General features: G+C 46.1%; 1 protein-coding gene across 3 annotated transcripts in view; it reads left to right on the forward strand.

Moving 5' to 3' along the window:
• The window catches only part of BCAR3 (BCAR3 adaptor protein, NSP family member), a 184,311-nt gene that overhangs the window by 134,700 nt on the left and 29,324 nt on the right, over positions 1–20,287 (forward strand). The window contains exon 1 of one of the 3 annotated variants that reach the window (XM_081056769.1): positions 1,770–2,287. The exons of the other annotated variants lie outside the window; for them this stretch is intronic. Within the exon in view, the coding sequence (XP_080912895.1) occupies positions 2,204–2,287 (84 nt within the window). The 5' untranslated portion in view covers positions 1,770–2,203. Of the gene's footprint in view, positions 1–1,769; positions 2,288–20,287 lie in introns of those variants that run through there. 3 annotated transcript variants of the gene reach the window in all.

The following is a 20,287-nucleotide window of genomic DNA, read 5'->3' on the forward strand; positions in this document are numbered from 1 at the left end:
CTGCTGTGACCTGGACATCTTTTGTTTTGCTTATACCCTGGCCCTGGAGCACTCAACTACATAATTCTATGCAATTTACATGTCTGAGTTATTTGCATATTTTCTTTCAGGAATGCACTTCATTCATGCTTTCTGGGGTAGGGTAAAGAATTCAGAGGCTTTAGCTGACTAAGCTCCGTGAATTTCTGTGCAGGAGTTAAGGCGCTGCTTCTCTCCCTTTTCAGAGGCTGGGGATGGTTTTTTTTTTTTAGCCTCTCAGGGAGTTTCTTAGCCTGAGGGGAAGAGGAATAGCCAGTGAAAACTGAGCCCCTTACCTGTTGGCTGTTGGCCTGATTGATGAGTCATCCCCACGAAATTGCTGGGGCTGTGGGCCCTGGCTGCTCATGTGGATTTACCCTTTGAACCCCATCTAATAGAAATGAGAGCAAACAGAGCACTGCTTCCTCGTGGATATAATACATGGACCTTGGAGGACAGTATTGACCCATCGACTGGACCATCTCCAGGGGCCCCTTCAGTTTAAAACAAATCCCCAAATCCATGAGTTCTACCACCCTTGGTGCTTGCTTCTAGGTTCTCAGCTAGGCGGGCTCCCCAAGACCCAGAAGTTCCCAGGACTGCACATCTGACCTCCAGAACCATGTAGGAGAAGGAGGGAGGGAGGAAGCCAATGAAGGAGCAGAAAGAAAGTCAGCCCCCCTAGTTGTTCCTGGCATAACAGAGCCTTTGCCGGTCAAGCCCCACATTGGACACGGTTATTAGGCTGAGCCTCTGCCCCTGTCTCTCCCCATAGCAGTCATTCACACAGAAGCTACTCACCGGGCATTGAATAAACAGTTCCCCATTTTTACAAGCCAACTTGACCTAGTCCAAAGGCCAAAGCCTCCTGAGGAGTTGACACTTACCCCATGGATATTTCTCATACCTCCCTCATGCCTCATCTGGTGTCGTTCCTTTCTGGGCTGAATAGATTCTGTTCTCCCTCATTGCAAGTTTCTGCCTGTGTGAAGTTATCGAAAGCTTCGGGACACATTCCATTTTTGGGTGGCCAGAGTCACAGGAAGTTAATATTTGGAAGAGCAGGAGAGGAAGAGCTACAGGGGAAAAACCTGGGTTTGATATATTTAAAAAAAACAAAAGGAAAAAAACTAGAATCTTACGCATCTCCCCTTACTGGAAGGAAGGAAAGAAGAAAGGCAATTATTTTCCCCTAAAGGCACTAGGATATTCTTGATAGAGGGTGAAGTCCTCTTCGCGCAGAAGAATCCCTTGGTCTCGTCGGACCTGAGGCTTATGTGCTGGATCTGGGTTAGGCAGAGTGGGCAATTAAAGTGAAGATGGGTAATTACAGTGAAGTATTTAACATGGAGGGAGTGAGACAGACAGTTAAGTCAGAAGAGACTGTGCAGCCTATCCCGCCTCCTCCCAGCAGACTATAGGCCAGGTGGGGAGGGCACAGGGCACTCAGGGTGTTTGCTGACAGACTCGCTAATTAAACCCCCAAAGGCAATATTGCTTTCCCAGTAGTGGTGGCTGTGCCAACGTTATCAGCTGTAAGCTGGCTGCCAGGAGCATCCTAATTAAAAATAAACAGTTCCAGGGTGGGCTGGGAGGGTGGAGACAGGGATCCTACCTGACTTCCTTAGGACCTCTAGGATTGTTCCGAGGGGAAAGTCACACGCACCCTGGTCACCTTTAGGTCTTTTTCTCAAGGGGGCCTCACACATCACAAGGAGGTGTGATGTGTGCTTCCTTAACCCCGAGGTGTTAGGGTAACAAGCAAACAGAGCCTCTAGGAGCAGATTGCCTGGTGCCTGCAGCCCTGGGAGGGAAAGTCTGCCTTAGGGGATAATGATTTCTGCCGGGTCTCTAAATTGAGGGGACAGCCTAAGCCCAAAGCCTCTTCTAAAAGAGGTTAGAATTTCATCAGAAAGCAAGTCTGGTCACATGAGAATTTCTGGCACTGTGTGCATGGCAGGCTGGACACCAGCCTGCCAGAATTGAGCGAGTGGATCGTATTGGCTTCAGCGAAGGGGAAAAGTCCCAGCCTGGCCTGAGAGAAGGAGCTGGCTCACTCCCCCAGCCTCCGGACTGCGGGCAGGAGCAGCACAGCTGCTGCGGAGGGATTGCGGCTCTGATGCCCCGAGCCCCCTTTCTTTTAACCCTAAAGAAAGTGTATGATCCAGGGACTGAAGACTGAAAGATGCCTAAGGAATGCAATGCTTTCCACGCCCTCTCGGCAGCTCTGTGCTGCTTCTACCACCGCAAGTCTTTCCTTGGAGTCAAGGTAGGTGTGGTTTTGAGATAAGGGGCATCTAAAATTCTTTTGGGGGCCTTGAAAGTATTAGTTTTCTAAAAGGCACTAGAGAAAGTTTGCAGCCTGCTGGCTCTAAAAACAGAGGTGCTTCTTTGCTGGATCTTCATAAGCCCCTAGTGGTGTACCTCCCCTGGAGGCAGAATTCAGCCCCACAGAAGGGGGCTTCTTATCTGTGTTTTGGGGTGAAGCTCTAGTTTTCAGGACATGTTCAGTCTCCTTGGGCTGAAATTTTATACCAAAGTAGCTCAATAAAACAGAGCTATCTTTCTTCTTTCTCTTTGTCTCTATCTCTCTTCCCTCATTCATAATGAATGGGAGGTGGCTGGGCCCCTCTCTGCCCTTAACCTGCTGGTCCATTATGTCAACAACATATATAATGGACAGAAACCACCAAATAGCTCCTTTCAAATTGCAGCCAGTTTCCAAAACATTTCAGTATTCAGGACTGTCTTTTTCTTTCTGCTCCCATTTTTAACCTTTGTTACAAGACCAAGGCCAAAGGTTTTGAGTAATATGTCAATACACTATTTCGATGAAAATATTCAAAGAACCTCATCTGACTAACTCTAGATGTGGCCTGTGTTCTATGGTGCCTGCCTATGACAACACTAAGAATTAAGCTTAATACAAGCTCTCATTGATCTGGGGTTTGTCTGCCTTGGAAAAATCCTGTCAGCCCCAGTGTAACTGTGGACCTCATTTATGCATGGGAAATAAGAGTCGGAAAGCTCTCAAGGAATTCTTCCCACCCTGACAGCAGAGCTCCTTCTCCCGAGGGATGGACTTACTCAGTGCCATTGGAAAAGCTACAACAGGGTTATGATGTCCTGCTTCTTTCTTCTTAATAATGCTTTTTTTAAAATCTCTCAGGGAAATTTAACAGGAAAACTTATTAAGGGGAGAAAGACCCCTTTGTAGAAAAATTCTATACACTGAATGAGAAGAAGGTAGACTTCTGATTTTACTGCCCTGTTGCAGTGTTCAGAGTAGCTTTCTAACCATTCAGCAAAGTTCATTTTTGTCTCTTTATCAAGGAATTGGGAGGAGGGTGAGAAATTAATCATCGGTTAAATGTGTTTTCTCCCTGATTTAAGAGTCCCTTTCTATCCTGGAGCCCAGTGGGGTGATACGAGGACCATGTGGTTTCTGGCCTAAATATGGATTGTTCTAGTGTGGGGCCGATGAAGTCATGCCATTAGCAGTATTTTAAAGCTGTCAAAGATAACCCAGGAGGTCCCAAAGGGAAGCGTGTACTTCAGGGATTGGCAGTAGGTTTTTCACTCAAATAGAAGTCCTTTCATAAGCCAACTTCTGCTAATTCAGAAAAGTGTGACTCAGCATCTGGTATGTGAGGAAACAGCCCATAAATATCTGGGTCTGAGTGATGAGATTCTGTGTGGATCCCCCTGGTCCTCTGCAATTATGCTCTCTAAGGCCTGCACAGAAAGGTACACTAATGTACGGCGTTAGTCTGGACCAGCCTCCCTCAGAGACCCCTTCCTCTCCTCCCCTCCACGGCCACTCTGAGTGGTTGACTATTGATTGAAACACCCTCCTTTCTGCCCAGAGGTCCTACCCCACCCCCAGTCTGCTGCATCTTCATAGCATAGAGAGCCTGGCCTGCTCCTCTCCAGAAACTGGAGCCTTCAGACCCAACTTGGGGTTTCCCACTGACCCTCAAGATATGTTTCCCTGTCTTGTTTTGCTGAGTTACCTGGGAAAGAAAGTCCACCTGTGCTTAAACCCCTCATCCTGCCAGTGTTGCCCCAACGATAATGCTGCGTCGCTTTATTGACCCCCATTAAAATTAGGGGTTTCAGGTCTTGCTGCTCATCATTAGTTTTCATTGCAATTAGAGTTTCAAAATTAAATTGGGATTGATTGCCTGATAGCAAAGCGGAAATAAAGCTTCAGTTCTTGACCATGTATGCTGCTTCCCTTGGCATGAATTTCTCATACCAAAAATAACACTGCGGTAGCCATGGTAACTTTCCATTTGGTCTAATCCATATCATCTCTGGAGAAAGTTGAATGTTATTAATAGAGTTTGTTGTATGGGAAGAAAACTAAAAATATAAAAACTCCTTTGCTACATAGCAGACCAATCACAATGGCGCTTTCAGGGAATAAGATCTTATTTGCAGAGATTGCAGAATTTAGGATGTAGTTGGGGCCTCATCTTGACATGTAACAAAGGCCCTGGAAAGGAATTAAGAGGAAGACCAAGAATGGGGAGCAGGATCAAGCATATGCAATCATTCTGGCCATCATGGAGTTGAGCCAGAGATGAGACGTTCCAGCCACCCTGAGGGACATGACTTGAGCCTCCCAGAAGAGGTTCAGAGTAGGCAATCATTTCACAAAAGCCCACTTGATCTTGGGTGAGAAAAGGAAAGGATGTTTTGCTTATGCCCAATGGAAAAGAATTTGGAACAGAGATATTCCACATCCATAACATTAGTGGAGTACATTCAAGTTCAAAAGTCCCTGAAGGTCCAATATAGTAGCCCCTTCAGTACGTAAGCACTCTGTTGGGTGGGTGGGTGTGATGGGGGTGAGGGGGAAGGAGCTGATAAATGACAATTGAGCATGGTTCCTGCCTCTGAAGGACTTACCACAAGATCATTGGGTCCTGGTGTCATTTCATTACATTTGCAAAAGGCTTGCTCCACTGTCTGAGTTCTTTCACAGGTTTTCTCACTGGAGTCTCAAAACACGGTCTCTGGGTTGGTTAGGGCAATCTTCTTTCCACAGAAGATAAACTGAAATTCGGAGGAACTACCTGGATGGAATCATTTAGTAGGGGAACCAGGAGTAGAAATCAGCTTTTCTGACCTCAAGCCCAGTGTCCTTCCTGCAATTCCATATTAGGTCCTGAAACATACAAACCTAAAACAGATCATACGAGGTCTGACAAGTAAGTTCACGAACTCATCCTAGAAAAAGTGCTACATACCTCATTGCTGAATATCACTATGGTTACCTTTGAAGTACTCCCTTTTGGAAGCTATGTACCAATGCCAGCGCCTAGTCCACCCTTCAAGCAATTTTGGAATTCTTTTTCTGAAATGGCCATCAGAGCTGTCATCGTATTACCCTTGATGTCCTGAATGTCATCAAAATTCTTCCTTCCAGTATTTCCTTTATCTTCAAGTAAAGAAAGAAGTCATTGGGGGCCAGATCAGGTGAGTAGGGAGGGTGTTCCAATGCAGTTATTTGTTTACTGGCTAAAAACTCCCTCACAGACAGTGCCATGTGAGCTCGTGCATTGTTGTGATGTAAGAGCCATGAATTGTCGGTGAAAGTTCAGGTCGTCTAACTTTTTCAAGCAGCCTTTTCAGCACTTCCAAATAGTACATTTGGTTAAACGTTTGTCCAGTGGGTACAAATTCAAAATGAATAATCCCTCTGATAACAAAAGAGGTTAGCGACATCATTGCAGCACGTTTGCGAACTTAATCGTCCGACTTCGTATATTAACACTTTAGTTTGCAATTCAGTTGGGAAAGAATAGTGTGAACCTCAGTTTTCAGGTGAGGCTGCAGGATTCAGGCAGTGGCAGGACCACCTTTATAGCTTCCGAGTGAACTACAGAAGGAATTTGGTAAGTAGCACAATAGATGACATTTCTGCGTCTGGCAATGAGAACAAACCCCACTTCTGGTCCCTCGTGTCTCTGATTTTTCTTGTCTGTGGGCGGGGGAACAAAGCTGAAATTTGCCTCCTTATCAATGGCTACTCCTGAGAAAGGTTAGTGTGGTTGTGTCAGAAAACTTGAGGGGAACCTCGGAGACAGGAATTACCTTATAAGTGCAGAATAACAAGTTTTCTGAAAGAGCATAAGCAGACATGTCGGGGTATGGGGTCTATGGATAAATGAATCCGCAAGTCTCGACTAACCAAAAGTCATCAACTCCAGTGGCCGTGGTCTTGTCAATAAGAAGTCACGGTTAGAAGGCGATGGATTTTAAACGTCCACTTTCCCATCCATAGATTGGACTATCTTTTGCAGCCACGGGTGCTGTGTAAAGGGGAAGAGCTTACTTAAATCATGCCTTTGCTGTTGTTATATTTTGTTTAGCTTTAAGCCATTTCCCTTATCCCCCTAAAAATATTTGGAGACTCTGAATATACATTACAGCTTGAGGTGTCCCATCTGCCCATCTCTAGAGGGTCGGGTCCCTGGAGCTTGTTTTTTTAGAAAGTGCCTTTTTATGTTGGCGTGTGTGGTGGAGCAAAGGTCCCACTTGTCTTCCCTGTGGCTGGTCCCTTGGTCTGTCTCCTATTGTGACAGCTTGGGTTCTAGTGACACATCCTGGCGTCGACAATGGCCTAAGTTGCCTTTGTCAATGGGGATGATGCACCCTCAACCTGTGCAAGGTAGAAAAAGCCTCTCGGGAAATAGCTTTCCAAGTGGCTCAGCCCCTCCTCTTGCTGGCTGCTGCTAGTTGTTCATTTATAATCCTGCCCTACAAACAAAAGCCCAGCACAGCCTTTTTAAAAGAGACCTAAATGCATTCCATTGGCATCTGGGAGCTTCAGGGATCTGGTTTCAGCATCAGAGGAAGGAAAGGGGCTGGGTCCCAGCACCCCCTCCCCACAGACCCCGGAGCTTGGATCCTGGCCGAGGCCATGTTTTTGTTGGACAGATGTAGGTGGGAAGCAGAGGCGAGACTGGGGTCCTGGGAAAGTTCTGTTAGCGGGTTCAGCACCTCTGGGGCTGCAGAGAGGTGGGCCCGTGCCAGACATCAGGGAGGACGTGGGAGGGTCAGTGCTCAGGGCGCAGACGTCTTCCTGGCCCGCCGGGTGGGAGGTCAGCAGTGCACAGAGGACCAGGCCTGTGTTGCTGCGTTGAAGATGCTGTCAAGGATAGCTCCGGGGCCTTTGAACTGATGCACCTTTCGGATGTCCTCAAGACAGCAAAGGAGACTCCGGCTATCCTGGCTGTGGAGAGGGGAGAGGAGTGCCTGGGGACGTGGACACCGCTGAGGAACCTCTGTCCTCATCTGGATTTCCAGTACGTGTCCACAACCCCTGGAGCTACTGCTGGAGCTACTCTTGTGGCTCTGACCAGGAGAATGTCACTGCTGATTTTTCTGGCTTATGAAAGAGATGATCCATCTTTTAGTTTGTATAGAGAACACCTCTCCCCAGTGTCCACTGAAAATGTGTGCTTTTATAAAAGCAGGTGTGCACAAAGAATCCTAGCTTCTCAGTAAGACAGCATTGGAGGGATCACTGAGCCAGCCTCCCACTCACCATTCATCTGCTCATTCCCCACCCTCACCCCTTCGTCCAGGATGGGTGTTGAGGGCCTACTGGGTGCTGGGGAGACAGTGAAAATCCCTGCCCTGAAGGAGCAATTCTATGTCCATTGGGGAAGATGGACATACAAGCAGTTCTCTCCAAGGTACATGGTAGGTGCAAAGGCAGAAAGAATACACAGCCTACTGTGAGACCCCGGGCAGAGGTATTTAACCCAGTCCTGAGCCAGGGAACTTCGTGGAGGAGGTCACACTGCATGACAACTAAAAGAGGAGTAGATGAAAGAGGCCTGGGAGAGAGAAAGGGCATCGGGCTGGAGGTGAGGAGTGGAAGGAGATGAGACCAGAGAAGCACCTGGGGAATAGGCCACAGAGCTGTGTGCTAGGCAGAGAACAGTGTGGATGAGGTTTGGGGGTTGGTTATTTTGTGAGTAGGATGAGACTGAGTAACATAAACAGCGTGTCCCTAACTTATGCCCATGTCCTTGAAGCCTCCTGTCAGCTCTGCTTGTTTTAGCTCAGTTCATTCCTGTTTCCCTAACTCCACCTTCTCTTTAAGCCCTGTCTTTTTTAACACTCATAATAAGATCTTGTTTCTTACTTCACAGCAGCAGTTAAGACTATCAGGCGTGATGTTTTTCTGTCCCCACCCCTGCCCCCACAAGCTGCAGCTCTACCTACACCCATGTCCGTGGTCCTCACGTCCTTTCTCCAGCCCCTGAGGATAAAGTGTCCCTGTCCCTTACCAAGGTCCGTCCTGCCACCTGTGCCCACGGACCCACCTCTCCTCAGAGACTCCTCAGGAATCTTCAGTCTGTCCTTCTCTGCCAATACTTTCCTCTTAGCTTATAACCATGCTCCAGGCTTTCCCATTCTAGAATGAATCCTCATTTCCATGTCTGCCTTCCTGGTCCCTAGCGGCCTCCACGCAAAGCTAGCTAACACGACCTCTGCTCAGTTCCCATTGGCCACTCCACCCCCTTCTCCCCAAACCCCCCACCCCCAGCAGCCTTGCCAAGTCCAGTGGATTCTGTCCAATTCTGATTGCATTGGAACTCTCTGTTCACTTGACAATGTTGGCGATTCCTTCCTGAAAGTCTGCTCTCTCAGCCTCTAAGACACCACAGTTGGTCCTCCCTGACCAGTCCTGCCCTGTCGTTGTGGACTGAATGTCTGTGTCCCCCCCTCAACAAATTCATATGTTGAAATCCTAGCATCCAATGTGATGGTATTAGGAGAAGGGCCCTTCGGGAGGTGATCAGGTCATGAGGGTGGAGCCCTCATGAATGGGATTAGTGCCCTTATAAAAGAGACCCCAGAATGCTCTCTTGCCTCTTCTGCTATGTAAGGATAGAGCAAGAAGAGGTCTACCTATGAACCACAAAGCAGGTTCTCACCTGACACTGAATGTGCCACCGCCCTGATCTTAAACGTTCCAGCTTCCAGAACTGTGAGAAATAAATGTGTATTGTTTACCCACCCAGTCTATGGTATTTTGTTGAGGTACCCCGAACAGACTAATATGCCTGTCTTCTTCAGTTTCTCTTTCTAGCCTACCTCTTCAGGGCCAGCATCCCCTAGCCCTCTTCTCATATGCCCTCTATACCCACCTCCTGCGTGACTGTTGACATGGGATACCCGTCTACCTCCCAAACTGTGTCCCCTGTCCAGCGCTTCTCCACGGCTCCTGGATCCCGTAGCCTGGTGAGCCACTGCATCCAGAGGGCCCACAAGCACCTTAGGCTCTACATCGTCTTCCACAAACCTGCTTCCCTCTCGTGATGCTGTGTCCGGACTCGGGGGCTCAGTCGTGGCCAGGACAGCCACGCCTCTTCACCTCACTCATCATCCACGCCTACTCAGTTACTAAGTCCGCATGATTTTACTCCTAAACATGTCTCTCATCTGCCTCTTCATCCCTCTCTTTACCCCAGTACGGTACTAATTCAGGCCTCACCTTCTCTTGCTAGGAATTCTTTAGTAGCTTCCTAATTGGTTATCCTGCCCTAATTCTTCATAGGAGGTCATTTCATTACTTTTCTATTTCTAGAGATGGAGAATGTACGGTGCCCTTATGGCAACACATTCCTACATTTGAACAACTCTAATTGCTAGAAGGTCCTTCCTTGTATTGAGTCAAAATCTATGCACCTGCAATATCCACCGCATTCTGCAGTTAAATAGGTGTAATAGCCCTTCAGGTGCATGTTTTTCCCCCTCTCTGTTGTAAGCATATCTATTTTGAACATGCCGAATTAGTTGGTGTGAGTGGGCATCTAGAAATAAGACAGGAGGGATTCTGGATTCGTTTCCCTAGGGAGTTGAACCAGGACACTTGACTGGTCAGCTTGTGACAATAACAGCCCAGGCCTTCAGCTATTGCAACATAGCCCTCATCTTCCCCTCAAGTCTTTTCCATGTAGAGTAAGCATTTCCAGTTCTTCATATACTTTGGGAGATGGATTCTAGATTTCAATCCCTTACTCCATAAGTCTGAGCAAATCATAAAAATTCAGGGCCTTGGTCATGTTTTCTCTTGTGAGATATAAATATTCTTGCTGCCTGTTTAACTCCAGGTACAGTGTACGTATTCATGAGATGTGAGTTGTACAGTATAGTGTTGGGTGTCTTGCCCAATAGCTGTTTCTGTGTTTTTGCCCATGACACCTAGCGTGGTGTTTGTGGTTTTAAAGAAGCTTATTAAATGAGGCATGTGGGTGCAAAAGCTTTGAACTCCTCTGGGAGAAATATACTTTTAAAGTGACGTGTGAGTTGTATATTGGAAGCAGTGGGGTGGATGCTTGGCCCCAACCTGTCTTGTGATGAATCTTTTCTTTTGCTGAGAACCTACTATGTGCTTAGCCCTGACATAGGATGTACTTTGTCCCAAAGCCAATTTCTGAGACAGCTGTTAGTCATAGTAGTATTTTGGAGAGAGAATTTGGAAAGTCATGTATTCCACACCCTACGCTGGAAGGCTTTCTGAATCTTTGCATTTTCCTCTCTGTGTTTGGCATATCTCGTTTTTCCTTCCAAGTACATCTCCTGTCTTTCAACCACATGCATTTTGTTTATTCAGGAGCGCCTCATTCATTCGAGGTGAATTAAGGAAAAGATAAAATAAAGTTGATTTTGATTTTCTGATATTCTTATTGAAGAGCAAATAGGGCATCTATTCTGGTGAATAGCTACATATCAAATCAGTCATAATTTGAGTTCAGATGTTGAATTAACACGATTAAATTACCGGTGGTAAAGACTTCTGGTTTGGCTCTCCGTGCATTGTGAACTTTGGTCGGCTGGTCTTCAGACCCGTCTTGGGGTCTGCCTGAGGGATGGCAGTCTCTGTTTTTTCATTCTCCATTGATGTTAACAAAGCACTACTATTACTGAATGGAATCTTACTGCCAGATCCAGCAATTAATATTTCACTTGCATTGTCTCATTTAGCCTGTGTGCCAACCCTGTGAGAGAGAGAGAGGTATTATTGGAAGTCACTTCAGGACATGGCAAAACAGTTTAGAAGGGGTTTTCATAGGTCAAGCTTGTACTTAGCTTTTATTTGAAGCCCTTTGTTTCACCGGCCCAATAAACCTTGAACAACAGCCGGTGACCTTCAGCCTTCATCTTAAGCGTGGCACATCCGATTTCTCGCTGGGAGGAATCAGAATACAGGGCTGCCTCCTGGGGGTAATTTGGATGTCTAGTCCTCCGTGGGCTGCTCCAGGAAGTCATCATCTAAATGTGATCTAGAGAGGAAGGTACCCGCCTCAGCTTTCAGCATGGCAAGATGTTAACAAATGGCCTATTGAAAATATCATCATGTTTCAGTTTATCTGTTACCAGGGAAAGATGAGACCCCCCTTGGAGCTAAGCACCGAGTGATCCCATGGGTAAATAATGCTTTGTCAAGAGGGTAAGAAACATGATGGACAAACCCACTGGGGCCAGGTAGAAGGGGGAGGAGAGCTGATGTAATGAGTGCACTGAGCAAGTTCTCCCACAGGTAGGCAAGCTTTGTGAAGGAAAGAAGCTGGGCTTGGGTGTGTTGCAGCCTGTCAAACTTAGAATAAATTCCTCCTGCAGTTTTTCAAACCAAAATTAGTCTCCTCCAGTGAAAAATAATTTTCAGTCCCTTGGTGGGTGTTCCATCAAAATAAAACTGAGCTTCAAAAGCAAAAGCATCGTGATCCTACAGGATGGGAAAGTGTGGAGGAGACCTTGCCCAGAGAATGACTGGGGATAAAAGGCAACAGGAGTTTATCATCAAAGGGAGCCATGGGTACCGATCAGAGTGATTCTAATGTAATTAGTTTGGCATGGAGAATTAAGTTACTGCTGCCTGCTTAGAGGATGTGTTGCTTTCAGACTCCATTCTGCACAGATTAAAATTAAATTAGTCTTTTTCATTTACACACACGGAAAGCAGAATTTTAATGGGAATTTCTTAGCAAGGTGTTCCACAGATATCCTCTTCATATTTCATATCCATGGTTTCTGAGTCTCTTTTGATAAGCCTTTGATAAGGTTTGATAATGAATAAAATGAAAATTCTTGGATTTGGACTCTCGGGGATTTTGATGGCATTTTCCTGTCTGCCAGGATGTGATGGCCCCTGTATCATCATTTGTCTGGAAAAGAAAAATCACATGTAGTAGGAAAATGAAGCATCTTAATTTAACAGCAAATTGCAGATCAGTTTTTATTGGCACTGGAGTGAGAATCTGGAGTAAAGTGTGATAAATTACACAGGTTTAATTATAATATGGTAAAATGGCTTCGGAACCCATCGGCAGAATCTTTGCTGAAGATAAGATTCTTTCTAGGATTTGGAAAAGAGACATTTATATTGTTAAGATACTTAAACATTAACATCAAATTAATCAAAGTGTTTCAGAAAGCTAAAAGTTTTCGAAATTTTATGAAATCTTTTTGCTATTGATTCCTTTCTACGAAGGGGCCAGAAACTCTTGAGGAGCTCAGATAAGGTAGAGAAAGAGCCCTGAGGACATCAGCAAAACTGCTTGTGGTTGATTGCTTTCCATTCGCTTCAGAGGTCATGTCTCCTCAAAGAGGCTGCCGCCTTGTCACGCCACGGAGTCTCTCTTACCCACGTCTGCAGCTCCCCTCAGATCTAGCCCAGGAGGCCGAAGGGCACAGTGGGCTCTCAAGAAATCCTTGCGTTTAATCGGAGGCACAGTGTTCCAGTGACTGTCAAGCTCTTGATTAAAATTGACCTCCTAATGGTTTCTGTGCACTTTGGCCAGCCGGGTGCAGTATGTTTGGATTAGGAAGCTGCCTACAGAGGCTGCTTCACTGGGCTTTAATGTAAGGATTGAAGGGAGCAGGCTCTGGGTCAAGAGGCCCAAGTGAGACCACAGGTCCACATTCGTCAAGAACCCAACAGCTAAAAGGCACAGGACCCTGGGGACACCCTCAGGGCCTCTCCCTGCCAGCCCATACAGTGAGTGTCTTTGTGCGAATTCGAATTAGGCGCTCTTTCCTCAAGACAATCCATTGCCATCTGCCAGGCAACTGTTGTAACCAATGTACAAATTGTTCATGATGTGTATGAAGGGCACCTCCTTAGATGTGCCACTGCGCTGTACGCGTCCTGAATCAATGGCCAGGCCACTGTGTGCCCGTCCACTAGGCGGGGCCAGGCTGAAATGCCCAATTGGTCACGCCACCGTTTGCCTTTGTCTACCAAATAGGAGATAGAAAGTTTAAATGTGACATTTTTTCTCTTTGGACTTTTATGTACGTAGTTAATTATTTAATTGAGTGAAGGCTTTGGCTTTAATCACAATTATTAGCATGAGAAACTGTATTTGTCTAGCCTAACGCCCCAGTGGGAAAAGGTGAGTTAGTAAATTCAAACCTTTCTTCATTTATCTTTGGATTATAATATAATGCTTTTAGACAAGCTGTAAAGCCAGAGTGTTGGTAAACGGTGACAGAGAACCCAATATATGAATTATTTCATTGCAAAGCCTTAGGGTTGCCAAAAATGCCATCTCCTTTCTTTCCATGCTACCTCAGATTAAAACATTCGAGGACTTGTGTGAAAAGTTGCTGGATTTGAAACTCATGGAGAACTGGATTTTTGTTTGTCAGCCTGTGGGCAGGGTAAAGAGTGGCAGCAGCAGTTGAGATTTACTCATTCTGCGAGTTCCTGATCAATTTATGCCGGTTTTCAAGGGTAAAAATACCAGTTGGATCTCTCAAAGCCTTTGATATACTTTGGAATGTGGTTATAAACTTGTCCACTGCTTGAGATTCAACACAAGGCAGGACTTCAAAGGGGCTGGGTTTCTGAAATCTCCAAAGAATCTCATTTTTTAGGCAGATTTGCTTGCAAGACAGCCCTAGATGTAGCGACCTTAGTGAGGCTTCAGAATGCTTTGTGTAATGGTTATCGAAAGAGCTTTTTTCAGAGAGAGGAGCTCAATCTCTTTATATGTTTACAACATTTATTAGGAACTGCGATGACGCGGGCTTCATGTCATCACGGGTCTTGCCAGAGTTTAGTGGACTGAGACGAGGGTCTGTCTTTCTGGACTCTTGCATTGCCCCAGCTTGGGCCGCTTGGTGGCAGTTCACAGCACGACCCAGAGGGGTTTCTACCAGCTCAGGGGAGGACAGAGGCTTCCCTCTGAAATTAGACCAGTTTTATATGATGATCCAAAATGCCAGTCAGACTTATGACTTTGTTTGTGATCATAATTTCTGGATGAGATTTCTAGAAAAACGTGACCTGTGGAGTTGTTTGGTCCAACTAGATGAGAGCACTGGGCTGTTGTTGACCTCTCCCTCATTTGATAAGCTGGTCCAGGGCAGAAGAAAGAAGCTTTTGTTTGAGAGCTGGTGGCATTCAGGGTGTTGTGACCCGACACTCCTAAGTAGGATAGCATAGCCCAGAAGCTTGCTCCCTCCCTCTTCATTCTCTCACTTCTCCTCTCGCCTTCCCTTACCTCTTCCTCTTTTCGTGCACATTCCCTTCCTCCTTTTCTTTTTTTTATTTCAAGCAAATTAATTGCCAACCTTGACCATAGACTGAATGACTAGAAAAATCATTTTGAAAATTCAACAACAAAAAAACCTACCGACTAAGCGTCCAAGGCCCTGAAGGACACGTCATCTCTTACCAGGATCTGCCAACCTTGTGCAAAACATGCATCTTTCTTGCACTCTTATGCTGCCACTTGGTCACCTATGTCCTGTGGACCTGTGAGCCAGCTGTAGCTAACTGTAACCACGTGTACTGGTTAATATTGAGATGTACGCATGCAAAGTGCTTGCCACCAAGGGAAAGTGCCTTCTTATAGGCGGTCAGCATCACTCTACACAGATGGAACCATTTAGCACTACTCAAAACCCCAAGAACTATTGACTTTGAACTGAAATAAACAGAATAAACAAACCTATGCCTAAGTAGAAATTGATTGTTCCAACTTCTAGCTTTTTTATTCCAGCAGAGCTAAATTTTCAAGGGCCAGATATCTCTAAAACCTTCTGATGGATTTTATAACCTTAAAAAAATTCTTTAGTGAAGGAATTTTTGTGGCTAGGAGACATCTTTGAAAGGGAGTTCAAATTCCTCATTGTGTCAAGTGAGCGCCTACTGTGTGCCAGGCACAATGCCAGGTGTGTTTTGTGCATTAGGTCATATAGTCCTGTGGCATGGGAACTGCTACTCTAGGTGTATAAAGAAACAAGAGAAGTCTAGAGAGGTGGCCAAGGTTACCAATTGTTTACCAACCTCCAAACTCTCTCCTTTTCTCCCCATCGAGTGACAAGGAAGCTGCCATACAGAGAGCAAAAGGACAAGCTTAGTCCTGGTTAATAAGTGTTTACTGTGTACCAGGCACTGGGCTAGCCTCTGGCAGCCAAAGGCAAATAAGGAATGGCCTCTGTTCTCAAATAGCTTGTGCCCAGCAGACCGCATGGCCACACGGTGTAGAGCCACTGGTAGATTCCCTGCCCGCTTAGATAATATGAAACTAATTTAGAGTGGCCTTTAAGGCTCCCACCTGCCTCATCCTCCCCTCTGTCCTCTCCCCATTTCCCAGCTTGGGCTCCAGCCAGGCTGCACAGTTGGTACCTCTACAGGTGTGTGTCTCCGTCTGCTGGGCCATGTGATGGAGGCATGGAGAAGGGACATAAGGGACAGTGTATTCAGGTAGCCATGGAATGTCCCTGCCATCAGGGCCCTGTGTCAGTGCGTATTAGGAAGAGAGCTCAGGGCCAGTTGGAGAAAGGGTATCCCCTGCCGTTTGAAAGCTTTGGGTTTTATTTGTAGGTGACTGTGAGCCCTTTGGAACATAACCAATATTTCCCCAGGCCTCAACAACCCATGGACCCAAATAAAGTCCTAAAAACTTTAATGCCCCAAATCTGCTGACTCATGGACCCCATTGAATAATGGCAGTACCCTTGCCCATCTCCCCTACCAATCAAACACCTGCCAGTTATTTCCGGGGTCCAGAAGGATGCCTCACTTAGGTGTCCACAGCTCTCTCAGGATCTGGGCCTCCCAGCAAATTCAGACCTTCATCCCTGTGTGTGGTGTCAGTATGTGGCAAGGATGGTTCAGCTCACTGAGCTGCAAGGAATGTGTTCAAAGCTCAGGGAACTGAGAGGGTAGGGCAGGATGGGGATCTGTGTCCCCCATAGACCAGGTCTGAGCCCTAGGAAAGTGGAAACTAGGCCTGAGAAGCCCATCAATTTGTTTGTTGGGGTGCTGGAAGAGACTGTGGCTCTCCTCCTGTCAATCCTAGCTTGGGCACCCCTTGACTAAAGTCTCTGAGCCAGGAGTGATAGGGTAAGTCTGTAGCATTGTAGATGGGTTACAGGACCAGAGACGGGAGTGCAGAAGTTCATGGAGAACAGCACAGAGTAACCTCAGTGCAGATTAGAATGGGCATTAGTAAGAAGTAGAATCAGGAATTTCTTGATCAATGGAAGCCAATTCTGAGGGTTCTCTAATAGTTTAGGTAATGTGGGCAGAGGTGGTGCCAATGACCAGGAAAAGAGGAGGAGCTGACTTTACCGAGAAGATGACTTCCATTCATCCATATTGTTGTCTGGCCAAATAATTCTCCAGATAATCCACCAAAAAGAAAACGGTTTATTTGGGGGAAAGAAAAAAGAAACAGAACCACCAAAGAGTGCAAGCACACTTCTGCCCTGAGAGCAGTCCTGCGTGGCAAAAAACGGGTCCGACCGAACATGACTTTCCCTATATTCCCATCCCTCTTCCCCGAAGGTTACCAGTTCAACAGGAAGTCAAGACTAGAGAGTTAACAAGGGACCTAGCTCTACCCGTAGTCCTCCCAGCTCTATGGTTAAGTGTCTCAAGATGTCAGTTTACTTTCAACAATATTGATTCTGAGCTCTGAAGTGGATTCTGGTAAATAGTCCTACCTCGGCACCAACCCTAAGGTCTGGAGATTGAGATTTCATTATCAGCACATTTCAGAAGACTCTGAACTGGCCTTGTGCCGCCAGCATCGTCTATTCCATTCCACTCACTGCAGCCAGGTTGATCTGTCTGAAAGCACCTGTTGCCTTCCTGGGCAGAAATTTTCTTTCTTTTTTCTTTTTTATTTATTTAATTTTTTATTATTTTGATTTTTTTTCAATTACAATTGACATACAATATTATATTAGTTGAGGGATACAACATCGTGATTAGATATTTAGATAGCGTATGAAGTGATCACCTCGATCACTGGGCATAACTTTTCAATACTCTTAGTATGTGAGTGTCTGCAGCGTGAATGTCTAACCCCTCAGCCTGCAATGCCAGGCTCCCCTCCATCCAACCCCTGCATTCGTGGATCAGGACTTCTTTGATCACAAGTGTCAGGAATCCAGTGCAAACCAGCTTAGATCACAAGGGGAATTTACTGGTTGATATAATCAGCTGGAGCTCATCTCTTGTTCCTCTTCTCTTTGCATGCTGATTTCATTCTCAGTACACTCTGATCCACCTGGCAGGAAACATGAGGTGACGCAACCTCCATACTTTAAGTATCATGACATTGTCAGGAGAGTGGGTAGAATGTTTTCTTTACTGGGTTCCACTTAGAAAAATCCCAGAAAGAACTCTGATTGGGTCAGGTTGGGTCAGGGACCCTTACCTGGATCAACCAGCGATGGTCAAAAAGGTAGGATCTGAATCACAGGCTTGGAGAAAAGAAGGAGCTCTTCTGGGGGAAGGAAGGGTGATATATTTATATTTATGACATATGTATCTCACACACACACACACCCCACACACTCCCCTGCTGTTGTACCTCTGCATGCTTTAACCCTCTCCTTCCCAACCAGAACTGCCATCCAACCAAGCCCAACTACTCTTAGCACAAATGCCTCAAATACCCTTCCTGTTCTCAGGTTTTACCCTCAAGGACCAATCCTTATTGGTCCCATCCTCTCCTTCCTCCTCCGCACTCCACATGGGACCACAGTGACTTTCCTCATTCTGACCCAGGAGAAAACAAAAAGACAAAGAGGTGGAGTAACTTGCTCAGGCTACATACAGAGCTGAAATCCAGGGATGAAATCCAGGCTGTGTGTGTCCAGAGCTCAGGGACTGTTAAACGATTGCTCTGTGTATGGTCTTCCCAGACCGTGCCCTCTGTAGGGACCAGGGCTGTCATCCTCTGCTGGCAGCTGGATGGTTGGCAGATTGCTTAGTCATGATTGTTGATGGCCCTGAAATGGAGCCTCTGCAGTCTTTCTCTTTCTGGGCCTGGGGAAAGGGTCTTTGCTGGTGATTTGCATAATTTAAAATTCTGTGGGAACTGGGAAGCTTTTCTTACTGGAGAGACAGAGTAAAATCAATATTAATTATAATGCAGATGCCATCTTTTTCTAATCCTCTCAGCTGCCTCCTACATGCAAATGAGTGTCCGAAGCCTCCTCTGAGGCTTTCCCACAGATCACCCTCCCTCATCCGAGGACTTAGGAACACAAACCTCGGGTCCCATTGTTGTGCCTGATTTGAAATGCAGGCTCTAATGTCATGCAGCCTTTGCAAGATGAGACCTCATTCCATTCCTTCTGGGCTGGAATAGCTTTTCTTCCTCGGAAAACTGTTGAAATGTGGGTTTCCGTGTTAATCGAGGTTCCCAGCACGTTTGTGGAGCTGGCTCTGAGCCTCCAGAATGTATTTCCCAACCATCTCCTGGGCTCTGGCTATTCCGGTCTGTCAAGACTAGACTTGCCAGGGGGCCGCGTGGGGCTGCAGAGATGTTCATTCCAGATTCAGAGTGATATGCATGTTTTTTGGAGCCAGCCTCAGCAAGCTAGGACCAGTTCTGGCCGTGTAACCAGACCAGAGGTGCTGGGGCTGGCAGGCAGCAAGCTTTCTTGAGAGGATTGAAGAAACCTGTGGGAGGCAACCAGTGGGCACTGATACAAGTGCCGGGCTGCTTTCCTCAATTGCTTGCCCCCCAAACAGACCTCTCTATGCCTCCATGCATCAGACCGAAAATACCTCAAATATGAACTGTTTATTTATATAACCAGATGAGTAGCAGTCTGATATGTCTATAATAACAGTTAACAGTGCTGACTATGTGCCAGGGTATGGTCTAAAGTGCCAGGGTAGTAGTCTAAGTGTTTTACAGATAATCGATCCATTTCATCCTTATTGATACCTCATCACATATTATTATCCCCATTTTGCAGACCAGGAGACTGATACTCTACAGAGAGGTAAAGTCACTTATCCAAAGTCACTCAGCCAGTCAGTGGCACAGTGCCTGTGGATGGAGTGGACAGGCTCGCCATGCTCTTAAACACTGTGCTGTTAAATCTGTTGCCAGGATTATTAAAATGCTGGTGATAGGAAAGATGTAGCTAGACTCAGATCTCCATGAAAAGCAACAATTATAGTAACTTATGAATTTCCTAACTAACCTTCAATTTGTTGTGACACTACCTACCTTTCATCTCAGACCCCAAAGCTGATGGGAACCATGAGAGTGGGTAACCATGATACAGTAGTTACCCACCAGCCCTTCTTCTCTCCCTCCCTCCCTCCCTTTCTTTTTTTCTTTCCTGCTCAAGGTATGCTTATTACTTAATTTATGTACATGGCACCTTTTCTTATACCCTACCCCAAATTTCTGGCAGATAAAACTCAGGCAAGCCTTGGAGTAGAAGACATGGGTTTTGCCTACATCTTTCTCTCATGGTGGCTGTGGGTGGATTTGGTTTCTGGAATGAACCTAGCAGGACCTGTGGGCAGAACATCCAGCACCCAGCAACTTTTCTTCCTCCGGAGGTTGTGCCCCAGCAGCTGTGTGGGGTGGAGCTCAGGATGGCCAGAGCCCAGGCTGGTGCAGCAAAACCTACTTCTGTCTCCGGTCTCCCTTCACTGCCACCTTCTCCCTTCAAGATAAGAAGCTCTGAAACAAGGAACCAAACTTGCCTTCTAGGAATGATGTTCAAATTCAGGGGGTGAATATTTAAAGAATTTGAACTTGGAAAAAAAGTTGTGTTACTATAGTATGGTCATTAGTAACATTTAGAGCATGTGTGTGAAAGATGAATTATTCACGACTTTTCTTGCTGTCTGTCTCTGTCTGGCAGTCGAAGAAAATAAAATCCAAAGGGCCAATGAGTGTTGCATGTCCACTCGGTGTAAGTTTTCTGGTGGAGCACAGTTGTATTATACTGGCTCTGGGGTATC

Source organism: Rhinolophus hipposideros (assembly GCF_964194185.1).
Source record: "Rhinolophus hipposideros genome assembly, chromosome: 8".
Classification (NCBI taxonomy): Eukaryota; Metazoa; Chordata; class Mammalia; order Chiroptera; family Rhinolophidae; genus Rhinolophus; species Rhinolophus hipposideros.